The sequence below is a fragment of the Nilaparvata lugens genome, chromosome 1 (assembly GCF_014356525.2).
Source record: "Nilaparvata lugens isolate BPH chromosome 1, ASM1435652v1, whole genome shotgun sequence".
NCBI classification, from domain to species: Eukaryota; Metazoa; Arthropoda; class Insecta; order Hemiptera; family Delphacidae; genus Nilaparvata; species Nilaparvata lugens.
Window position 1 is genome coordinate 84,109,035 of NC_052504.1, and position 12,668 is coordinate 84,121,702.

Consider the following 12,668-nt stretch of genomic DNA (forward strand, 5'->3'; position numbering starts at 1 on the left):
GTCAAGTTATATTGATTGAAAGGATCAGAATCTATTAGTAAGGTAATTTAATATAATTTCGGTAGCCATTCAATCATCTTAATAAAATACTGCCTTCTTTGAACATACTTATCTTGAGCTTCAGTGTAAGGAGTAAGTGAAGATTATCTGATTGAAAAATCAATCATGTACCTCTATTATAGAAGTCTATTCCCATTAATAAAATCAATCAGAAAACTATATTATGATATCATTCATCTGGTTGATTGCATCTAATTAATTGATTTATTCATTTGAAATTTTTAAAAGCATAGTTTCCTGTTATCAAATTTGTTGCATAAGATCATGTTGTGACAAAACCTAATGATTTCATAGAAAACTTGTCAAATTGTCTATTTCAAATCTCCTTGTCGTAATCTCAACATACCTGATTTTCCGTAATTAATTTGATTTTGTATAGATGCTTAGGTGTAACTAAAATTAAACCTTGTTATACCTCGATCATAGGGTATCAAGGTCGAACCTTGATGCTTCTCCAAGATGTGAAGTCATCGATTCCCTCTTCTCCAAGAGTGATTCTCTCCAATGATAGCGAATTCTTCTCCAATGAGCGTTTCACGCTTCTCCAAGATGTGAAATTTCAAATTCATCGATTCACACTTGTTCATATCAATTTTTTCCATCATAAGAAGGAGAATGTACACCTTAATCTATCGATTTGAAACTTCACTCTCACACTTTTTTAAGCTAGTGAATCCTTGCCTAATAATAGATTCAATCCTCAATTCACATAATTGCGCTCAGCTAATAATAGGAGAGCTATAATATAATTCATGTTGATCGTTTTTTTCTTCCACATTCTTATTTACAACAAATCCCTGAATTGATCGTTTCAATGAGTTGATTTGTAATAATGCATTTTAATTTAATTTGTTGGTGTAATACATATAATTGGAGAGAGATTTGTAGAGTAACAGAGAGAGGTTTTTGTGAAATTTGTGGATCTGGAAAAAACATTTGACAGAGTCAGATGGGACCGACTTATGGATACTCTGAAAAGAAGAGGTGTGGAATGGGAGGAGAGGAGACTAATCAGGAACCTGTATGTCAACCAGACCAGCAGAGTGAGAATAGAGGGCAAAATTGGAGAAGAGAGTAGAATAGGAAGAGGAGTGAGACAGGGATGTTGTATGTCACCAATCCTTTTCAACGTTTATCTAGAGGATATATTGCAGGAGTGTTTGGATGGCAAAAGAGGAGTCAGCATTGGAGGAAGACACATAGAGTGAATAAGATTTGCAGATGATATGGCGATCCTGGCTGATAGCTGGACAATGATGAATGGAATATTGAGAGATGTGAATGAGGCTTGTGAGAGGTATGGAATGAGGATAAACGTCAGGAAGACAAAGTGCATGAGAATTGGTGCAGGGAAAGCAAGATTGGGGAATGCTGTACTGGAGGGTGAACAGTTGGAACAGGTATCATCTTTCAAGTATTTAGGAAGCATAATGGAAGAGGATATGAAATGCAACAAAGAAATCAAAGTAAGAATTGCTATGGCAAAAGCAGCATTCAATAAGAAAAAGAGAATTCTTTGTAGCCAACTGGACAAGACACTAAGGAAAAGGCTAATAAAGTGCTATGTTTGGAGTGTGGCACTGTATGGTGCAGAAACTTGGACGCTGAGAAAGGAGAATAAGAGGAGGCTTGAGGCATTGGAAATGTGGATATGGAGAAGGATGGAGGGGATCAGTTGGAGGGATAAAGTTACAAACGAGGAGGTGTTGAGGAGGGTTGGGGAAAGAAGGTGTCTGCTGGATGTGATAAAGAGAAGAAAGAGGAGATGGCTGGGACATTGGATGAGACGGCAATGCTTGTTGGTGGATGCCATGGAGGGGACCATTCAGGGAAGAAGAGGAAGAGGGAGAAGAAGATACAAAATGTTGGACGACATCAAGGAGGGGATGAGCTACTATACAACGAAGCGACTGGCAGTGAATAGAAGAGAGTGGAGGGCTGCTGCCATATAGAAGGACCTGCTTACGAGCAGAAAACTACAGACAGAATACATATACTAAAACTCATATTCTTGTGTTTCGTTTGGAAAGTCAATAAGATTCTTCATATTTTAATCTTCATTGTTCTGTTTTCATCTTATCTACAATTAAAAAGAATCTACTGCTGCAATTAATTTTGACTTCTTATAACTGATATTGTGCTTTTTTTTCATCAGTTTACACAATAATCACTACTTTAATCTCTGTTTCAGATTTAAAAAGAGAAGCTACAATATGCCACATGTTGAAGCACCCCCATATAGTCGAATTGTTGGAAACTTATAGCTCAGAAGGAATGTTGTATATGGTATTCGAATAGTAAGTATTAAGTATTTAAAAAGACTAGGGTTGTGTTGGAAATTATATTCTATTTATGCTTTGCAATTACTCAATTATTGATTAAAAGTAAATTACGAGATGATTGGAAGCTATGTCGATCTTTCACACTAGATTTTTGTAACGGAAATAGCTTCTTATTCATTAATATTGCGTTATCTCGATATTAAAGTTATGACTGTCTCAGTGCTCAGTCACTGACTTGAGCACTGAATTCTACACTTCGATATGCACATAGTATTAGGAGTACACTTCTTAATAGTATTAATTCTATATGTAGTATATAGAGTTAACTGGTCTCGAGTCTCATTGACCTCAAGCTGTGCTGTAAGGTTCATTAGGCTATAACACAGAGAAGGAAAGATCCTTTTACTATGTGTAAGCCATTTCTACACTCTCCAATTTCTCGCCCATATGATATCCAGAGTGTCCTCCGATTGGCTGATTTTCTCCAACAGTTGATTCTCAGCCAATCATTTACGTTCTGGGTGTAGTGTCGGCTAGAAACCGGTGAGCGTGAAAACGGCCATTGGCAGTATAATATCAGGTACAACTGATACAAGTAAAACAGTATCTACTTAAACAGTATCTAAAAAGTACTTAAACAGTAGCCTATCATTTACTCAATGGGCACGGTCTGGGAACACGAAAAATTGTTCTAGTGGTAAATTGTTCTAGTGGTAAATTGTTCAATCACGTGACCAGTGCAAAATGTTCCCAAATATCAACCATTTCAAAATCGTTGGTTCAAGCTTTTGGCGCGCACTTATGAAGTTACAGTTAAGTTTTAATTTACACCAAAATGTGTCGTTTACTAGCTGCGTAAATGAACAAAGGCTGTTTTACAAACTTACCGTCAAGAAAAGTGTGCATCTCTTTCATTTCATTACTCTTTAATTTTCTATAGAAAAATTCATTTAACGAATGGTTATCAAACATCATTTGTTGATTATGTATTCTATGGCTATGCTATGGTAAACAAACAAGCTATCAACGCATGCGCAGAGAAGCAAGCAGACTACAATATTCAATAGACCAATAAGAGCTCTGAAAGTTTGAACTATCACAATTATTTACCAGGCTTCGACTGTGGGCAGGAGCTTGGAACTGGTTTCTGGTACAGAAACTGTCAAAATTCTTCCTATGGGACGCGGAACTTTTTACCTGGTAAATAATTGTGAATCGGACAATTACCATATTCCATGTTCCCAGAATGGGCTCTATAATAATATTGAAGAAAAAGTGCTACATTATGTTTCAGGTTTGAGATACAATAATGTAATCATATAAATTAGAAATTTCATATATCATAGAATAAATCGAAGCAGTGATGAGTGACATCTAGATTTTATTGCAGTTGATGAGTGAGAATGCATGAAATTTATTCTACAAGCTTATACTTCAGTCAATTATTGAAATTTGTCTCAATTTACTGGCACTTTACTAGATATTAAATTATCTCATAACTTGAGGTCTCTTCTCATGTAGCTAAGCTACCGTGAAATATGTCTTATCTCCCAATGTTAAATCCAAGCTGCGAATCTGTCCCGTTCACATCAGCGTAGCGCAGCTTTCAATATTGGAAGATAGGACGGCTACGTATTCCCAAGACGTATTTCAGCGTAGCGTAACTAAGTGTAGAGCGACCCTCATGATGAAGATAATATAAAGATGAATAGCAAGTAATGAATTGGATTTTCATGAATTCAATGATCTGATTGTTGTAAATGTGTATAATATTGAATTGAAAATTGTATTCATTCATCTTTTTCAGCATGGATTTTTATGAATCAAATGATCTGATATGTTATAAATGTGTATAATATTGAATTGAAAATTGTATTCATTCATCTTTTTCAGCATGGATGGATCTGATATTTGCTTTGAAATTGTTAGAAGAGCCACTGACGGATTCGCCTACAGTGAAGCTGTTGCGAGGTATATTTCCTATTTAATTAAGTAGTATAATTAGGCTCAACTCAAACTTACGCTACTCAGGTCGAGAAGACTCGACTCTAGTCGTAAGCATGTGTTTCCCAATGGTAACACTCAAACCAGTCGATTCTAGTCTCCGCGACGTGACCATTTGAAAACACATGCTCTCGACTAGAGTCCTATGCGACTCAGGTCGAGAAGAGACTCGACTTTAGTCGAGAGCATGTGTTTCCAAATGGTAACACTCAGACTAGTCGATTCTAGTCTCCGCGATGTCACCATTTGAAAACACATGCTCTCGACTAGAGTCGAATCTTTTCTCGACCTGAGTCGCGTAAGAGTGAGTTGAGCCTTACTTCTTAATCGCAATAGTAGTACAGAGATGGTTCCTAACTCTTTGTTAGTGGATTTCATCTCTCAGCTTACTGTAACCTTTTGATTATAATATTTTCATTGCTCAACTGCACGAAAAATTTGAGAGAGAGGATATCATACCTAAATAAATTTTATGGTAATACACATCCCATGCATTTTTTTTCAATCATCACCAATGATACGAGAATGAGTTGCAATGCAACATATTTTAAATAAGCCGTTAGAATATTAAATTAAGTGGGTGATGAAAAATAATTTGAGCAATATGGTGGAAAATCACTTTGAGAAAACAATATATTAATATCGGGGCACCGAGCTTCACTCGTTATTTATTTATTGATAAGCAGAACTCAATTCTTTAAAATGATTGGGGAAGGACTAACAGGCACATCCCAAAACTGTTTCTTCCCCGAATTTTGATTTATACACTATAAATATTCCAAAAAGTAGGTTATGTTCCATACACTTGAATTCAGGTCAAATTTTCAGTACAAATATTTGAAAACATAAAAGTTCTAATTTAGATTGTTTACATACCAAATTGAATAACAAAATAACACTCACTAATCACTTAGAACTGTAAAATTATACCATCTCATGTCAACAAAAAGATCATTTTGATCGAGTAAATTAAAATTTCTAGATTTCTCGCGAGATACGGTAAGCTAATTGATTACACAGCTGATCTCCCACACAGGCACACGCATCTTCTGTTATCGACAGACGACGAAATTATCATCTGTTTTTCCAAGGATGAATTATCCTTTTCATGTCCTTCAGCGAGTTTTCCCAGGGATGAGACCTAGTGCAATCAAATTTTTATATCATAAACCTACTATGTTCCAAATTTCGTGAAAATCGTTAGAGCCGTTTTCGAGATCCGTTGAACATAAATAACCAGATATAAAAATACAGAAATTGCTCGCTCAATATAATAGGATGATAGTTCGATATAATATCTAAGATACTCAACAGAAGAAAATATCTAAATAGAAACTATTTTCATATTGTGGTTGTTATTTATATAAAGAAGAATTTGATATTTCATGTTTTGGAGACGAGGGTCTAAGACCTGATTATTATTTTATTTCCTGATAAGAAAAAAAATCAAGGCTGATGTTGGCGTCGGGACCATACGATTGAATGAATGGTTTGAGATTTTAAATATAAAAAATAGTTTTATTTAAAACTACAATTTGTCAATAACAAGCTCTATTAATGCTGAACTTATTACTACCTTACATTCAGCAGATCAAAAACAAAAAGCTCTTTCCCTCTTGATATAATTCAAAATGTTACTACTCTGAACTGTAAATAGATAATCAAAATATTGAAATTAATTTCCAGAGAAATCGTTGTGACGACTACAGACCAACACACATATTATTCTCATTCCATAGCTCTCATAATAATTATCATTTCCATAACTTATATTTTTAATTTTAAACATATTATAATTTATTCTTTATTGATTGATTGATACTATAAGTATATCATCAAAATGATAGGAAGAGAAAAAATAAGGTAAAATTGTGCTATTCCTCTCACAAATTTAGATAAGGTTACACATAGTCCGAAATAGGTTAAGTCTTTTAGTTCTTCACTTCACAAAATTTTCAGTCCTTAAATATTTTCACAAAATAGATTTGCTTCGTGAAATTAATTTCCGTCCCACAATAATTCCATTTAATTAATACCTTTATGTTTATAATTTGGCTCATAAAGTTTCTATAATTTATCAAGATCAGAAACGGTTTCAATAAAATTATCTCTTCAACATTCAGTTACACCAATATCTCATTTTATATCAGTGGACATGATAAATTAAATAAAAACGAACGTCAACTAATACATGGTTTTGCCCTTAGTGAAATGAAATGTATTCTCTGCTATACTTCTAATTAATTTACTTATTCTACTTGTATTGTCTACTCCTAGTGATTTTCAAATCATCTTTTCTAGCTGCATCATGTACTTTTCTAACCCACTAACAATATTATATTCTATCGAATCATATTATTCATTTATACCATTTATGATAACATTTCAAGTTTATCATGAATGATTCCATCTATGTTGATTTTTTCTGAGGGTGATGAACTCAAGGCTTGTGCGTCAGTAATGAGATGGATGATGATGAGAGATGAGAGAACCTAGAGCTCAAGGTGGGTTCCAAACCACTGGGAAGCGATATTTAGACTCATGAATTATATTTAGAGGAGTCGGCTCTACAAGTAGTCATCCTTCCAAAGGGAGTTTCAGGCGCATTTATCTTGATTTATCTAATCGTTAACGTGATTGTCGAGAGGTTGTCCACACAGACAACCTCTTCTCTGAAATCGATATTTTTAAAACTCTTCATGTTTCAAAAGTAGAGTTTTATGCTAATTAGTTTCAAAATCTGTCATCAATACAGTTGAATGATTTTTCCCATTATTACTAAGTATTCACTACATATAAAGGTGCGTACAGATTTACGCGCCGAAAACATGAGCAATTCACTTTTAATCAGCTGATGCCAAGCTTTTTATATCTGTATCTTACCGTTTCTGTAAAAATACAGATATAATCAGCTGATTAAAAGTGAATTGCTCATGTTCGCGGCGCGTATATCTGTACGCACCTTTATATATAAAAGACACACGTTTTTTCTCCTGAATCGTCTTTAAAACACTTTTAAACTGAGGTTACAAAAAGGTGATTATGGTTGATCAATATTTGTCTTCTGTTGGATTCTCATTATCAATAATAATTAAGGGATCTATCACAACAACCATTCTTATTTTAAAACTCTCTCTCCCTCTTTGATCTTCCACTTAAAAGTGTTAGCCAATTAGAAGAAACAGTTTTAAATGGAAGTTATGTAGATGGAATAAAAAATGAACAAAACTAACGTTGTATGCAGGTGTACATTGTAATGGAAGGAGAGCTAGAAAATACGTGAGATGGAGGATTAATGTTTTAGCAGGCGAAAGTGTAGTGTTTGCTCCTAGAGGTGAAAAATGAATAGAGCCTGCAAAGATATGAAGTACGAGTATCTCTCAGATGAAGTGCCGTCAACGAATAATTGAGCTCTGTTACTATACCCGACAGAAATGCTTTCTTAGTTCAGAATAACAGTCATCACTCTAGTCTAATGGAATGTCCTATAAATCCAAATAATTATTGTGAATATTCAAGTTCATAACTGTTGACCTAGCATTTTCTCAAAGATGAATGTAGATGTATGGAATCCAGAATTGGGATTCTACATAATCCATAGAACATTTCAAACGGTTTCTGCTTTGAAAAGTAGCACCTAAAAACAAAATTTATTTGAAAATGTCAAGTTTTTTCAATATGTTTCCTAGTAAGAGAGCCTAGAATAATCATCAGATGTTGTTTTCGGATGTTCACGTGTGGGAAGTTACAGAAATACAACAATCAAATTTATTATGATATTATATAGTTCAACGTTTTTGTCCAAACATTGTAAAGTTGCTATGGGTGCTAATTGTCAACGATTGAATTCATTCATTTATACAATAAGTATAATGTACAAATGAAAAATATGGTAACTTTGTGCTATTCCTCTCCCAAAATTTAGATAACACATAGTCCGAAATAGATTAAGTCTCATTCAGTGAATCACATTCATCTGTTTTATTGAGATATTTTTCTGAGTTTCTGAATTAAGATAAAATGAATTTATTCATTCACAATTCGTTTCGTCAATTCACATTATCAATAGAAGTGGTATATTTTTGGGTGGTGCATAAGGTCCAAGCCACATGAGGCGTTTTTCAGACAAGTCGGCAGGGCAGGAAGTTCTCCGATTGGCTGATTGAGTTAGCGTTCAGAGATCAGCTGATAATCAGCCAATCGGAGAGCTTCCTGTCCTGCCGACTCGTCCGGAAAACACTATAGTGGCTTGGCTCTAGTCTGAAGCTTACGTGCATTCAATTTTGTAAATTTCTACCTGCATTACAAACTTGAGTCTGTTTCGATCAATGGACTGTATTTATAATCGATCAGTTCAACACGTGAAGTGATATATTTGTGGGTGTTGTATAAGTCTGAAGCTTCCATAAATTCAATCTCGTAAATTTCAACCTGAATTTCAAAAAATTGTGGGGTTCGATCAATTCAACTGTATTTCTTCCTGCATATTGTGTGTGCAATAATTGAATTCTATGAAATGTGTTAATGAGTCATTATTTGTTGCATAGTCATTACATGCGTCAAATCCTGGAGGCGCTCAGGTACTGCCACGAAAACGACATCATTCACAGAGACATCAAACCTCACTGCGTTCTGCTGGCCAGTAAAGAGAACTCCGCACCGGTCAAGCTCGGCGGATTCGGCGTCGCCATTCAACTGCAGAATGGAAAAGTTCTTAACGGAGGTCAGTTTATTTTCTGTGTTTACTGTAAATTTGACACTATAAAACGGTACCTAAAGTAAAGATTTACTGTGTGATCACATTGAAGTATATGTATAAGTGCATATGTGCAAGTGTAAGCTTGGTTATGCATGACCAAGCGTGCCGATGAGAAACAGAAAAGAGCAATAGGAACACTATAGTCCAGGGGTGGCCACAACGTGGCTCGCGAGCAACATGCAGCTCTCGAATCCAAGTTCAGAGTAAAAATTATTTTAAAAATTATAGTTGTAATAGTATATTTAAATGAGACTTTTCCGGCTCGAAATCGGTTTTCAAGTCCGAGGCCGTAGGCCGTCTAGAAAATATTGAGAGCTAGAAAATATTGAGAGCTGGAAAAACATTTTTGCCCGTGGTGCGAACGCTATTTTTCGCCACACAGAAAAATAAAACAATATAAATGAGAATAATTAAATTATATGAGAATAATTGTTTATTAGGCACTTCCGAAAGCAAAACTGGAAGGTCATAGCTCTAGCAAATCTTAGGTCTGAATATCAGGAAATTTTCCAAGTATTTTTATTTTTTATTCTGATTTGTCTAAATAACCTAAAAGATTATGTTCAATTATTATGTTTTAATGTGGTTGGTTGAGTTTATACTCTTAAATTCTTTCGAATGACAATGAGATGATATTATTATAAATGTTTTGATTCTTAAACACAATTAATAAGGAAACGTTTTTTGATCAGCTGATTTATGATTGAAATTTGGCCAATCTGAATGTCAACTTCAACAATGCTTTTTGTCGTCGACTGTGGAAGTTTAGGTTAGAAGTTCTATCCAACTCTAAAAATCGAATTTGAATGGTTTATAATATATCTTATCTGTATTTCATTCATCCAAATAAAATGATAGTATCTTATTGCAAAATACTTTATTCAATTCTAGAAGCATAAACTTATTCCGTTTCATAACTTATTTTGTAAACACGTCCACATCGCATCAGAATCAGCTGACTTCAAGGTTATTTTACAGCCCTAGGGCCGTAAAAATTTTACCGGCCTGGTCGGAAAACAATCATTTTCGGCCTCCATATGACGCACGAAAACCAGCTCATTACATCCAAGTGGGGCGAAAAAGTAAATTGTATTAATTTTTGAAGTATGAAAGTAAATTGAAAGTCGTTTAAGCCAACTATAACAACCTGGCATTTCAGCTATCGATTTTTGGAAGAAAGTCCCAGAAGAAAAATACCCTCTAACAAAAGTGTCTGCTATGAGACTAATCTCAATATTTGGTACTACGTATGTGTGTGTGAATCACTGTACTCAACACTTAAGTTCATCGAAACTAAACATCGTTCTGAACTAACTGATGAACATCTGCGTGAACTCGTGCGAATTGCGATTACCAATTATCAACCAAACTTAAAACAACCAACAGCTAAATTGAACACTTGAAAAAGCACTTGAACACTAATGTTATAGTGTTACATAAATGCTCCTTCTTTTAAAATTAAAAAGAGTCTTTAATTTATCAACCATAAATTAATCTCCAAACAATTCTGCTCGCTTTGAAACAAGCTTCATAAATTTGTGGCTCCCTGAGTTAAGGTTAGTGGCCACCCCTGCTATAGTCTGTCCAAGCAGCCGTGAGCCCTGAAGAATTGAGCTGACCCTCGGTCCACCACGCGCAGGCACACACGCCCTGCCTACCTACGCTATTGGCTCTTCTAGGAATGAACGAAGAACAATTCAATTGAAATCAATAGAATGCCTGTGCTATCACCGAGTATTCCTTAATTTCCTGAGAAATTAAATTCCTCTAAATGTTAACTTTTCTTGATTTGTACTCTAATTACTGAAATCTACATATTATCATTCCTTTCAAAATGAGTCCAAACACGGTACATTTGTGACAACTCTAAGCTTTTGAAAAAGTCTAATTTGTTTATTATATTGTAACATAATTTCTGTGAACTCGTTGAGAAAAACTAAGAAAAATTATTGTCATCCAAAATATAAATAGTATTTTTATGAAAGCGGATTGTGTACATCTGCCCGCATAAATCGAACAATTATTACAAATTTTACAAATTAACTGAAATGATGGAACTGAATACCAACATAATAATTTTACACGAAACATTATTATATTGTAACCTATTGACTATGAAACAAAATAATTTTTAGAGTTCAGTAATTGGAGTAAAAATTGAGTTGACAGTTGGAAGAATGTATTTTTTTAGCACCAGGCGTTTCATGGAAGAATCATTAGCGGGCAGGTATGCAGACCGTCCCTTTACTCACACACACAAACGCGGACTGCGTTTGTGTGTGTGAGTGGTGGTGTGTCAGCCTAATCCTTCAGAGCTCACGCCTGTTTAGACAGACTATAGGTACGCTTGCACTTGTTGGTGTGTTCAGTGTGAGCAGCTACATACAAATCACAACGCGTTTCAGTGGCACATTATTTCAAATTTTGTTTCTCGGCTCATGCATGGTTCGACGTGCACTTGTACATAATTAGCATTCAATTTGATCACACCCTAACATTGTAGAATATTAAAAATACTGTGCGAACATAGAAGCTGGATTCTCACTTATTAATGAACGTGTTTTCTACAGAGAAAATAACATTTCCATTATTTATAATGTATCTATTCATACTGAGTAAGAATAGTCCCATTAGAACTCATGGGAATTATATTTTCACTGTACCGGACACTGATACTGATTCTAACCTGTGGGAAACCAGATTTACTGTAGTAACTTCACATTAGTTTACACTTCATCTACATTGAAATTGTTTTGTTTTTTCGGATTGGTTTCTACGGTTTTGCAGATTTGACGTATTATAGATTGTAGTGTATACTGTAAATTCACTGTGTCAACTCTGAAGCTAGGCACACACTAGTTAGTCAAGATATGATCAGACACAATACTTCACATTGTTGCTTTTGTCGCAACAACTCACACTGATTAGTCATTGCAATAGACATGTCTTCATAAGCAACTATGTGAAGTATTGTGATTAAACGTGTCTGATTATGTCTTGTCTTGTCTTGACTAACTGGTGTGTGCCTAGCCAAGGCTGGTCACACACCGATTAGTCAAGACAAGATTAGTCACGTTTAGTCACAATACTTCGCTTATTGAGTCATGTCTAATTGCAATGACTAATCAGTGTGAGTTGCGTCATAAACAGCAATGTGAAGTATTGTGACTAAACGTGACTAGTCTTGTTTTGACCTTACTGTGTTGACGGTATTTCACATATCATTCAATTTGTAATTTATTGTACTTTTTGAATGCTTGACTCGGGTCTTGATCGACTTTAAATTGATATTAAATATTCGAATATCCAACTTTCTTAGAGCTTAATCCATACTTATTTAGAACTTAGGATTACTAACTCTCAATTTGTGACTAATTCAGTGAATATTTCTAAATTAAGCCTCGTTTCTCATATTTTAGGCTAATCACTTTGTGACTGATTCAGTAAATATTTTCAAATTAGGTCTCGTTGCTCGCATTTTACGCTATTGCACAATAAATTATCATGCAAATCTTGTCTTCCAAAAATATACTGTTCATAATTTATCAGGACACACTATCGGC

At 34.7% G+C, this 12,668-nt stretch overlaps 1 protein-coding gene across 21 annotated transcripts in view; it reads left to right on the top strand.

The window, feature by feature from the left end:
- LOC111058930 (peripheral plasma membrane protein CASK) overlaps positions 1–12,668 on the top strand; it is a 545,689-nt gene that overhangs the window by 84,252 nt on the left and 448,769 nt on the right. For all 21 annotated transcript variants that reach the window (XM_039445680.1, XM_039418934.1, XM_039445693.1 and 18 more), the window contains exons 3-5: positions 2,252–2,357; positions 4,236–4,313; positions 8,894–9,069. In XM_039445680.1, coding sequence (XP_039301614.1) covers positions 2,252–2,357; positions 4,236–4,313; positions 8,894–9,069 — 360 coding nt within the window. The remainder of the gene's footprint in view (positions 1–2,251; positions 2,358–4,235; positions 4,314–8,893; positions 9,070–12,668) is intronic.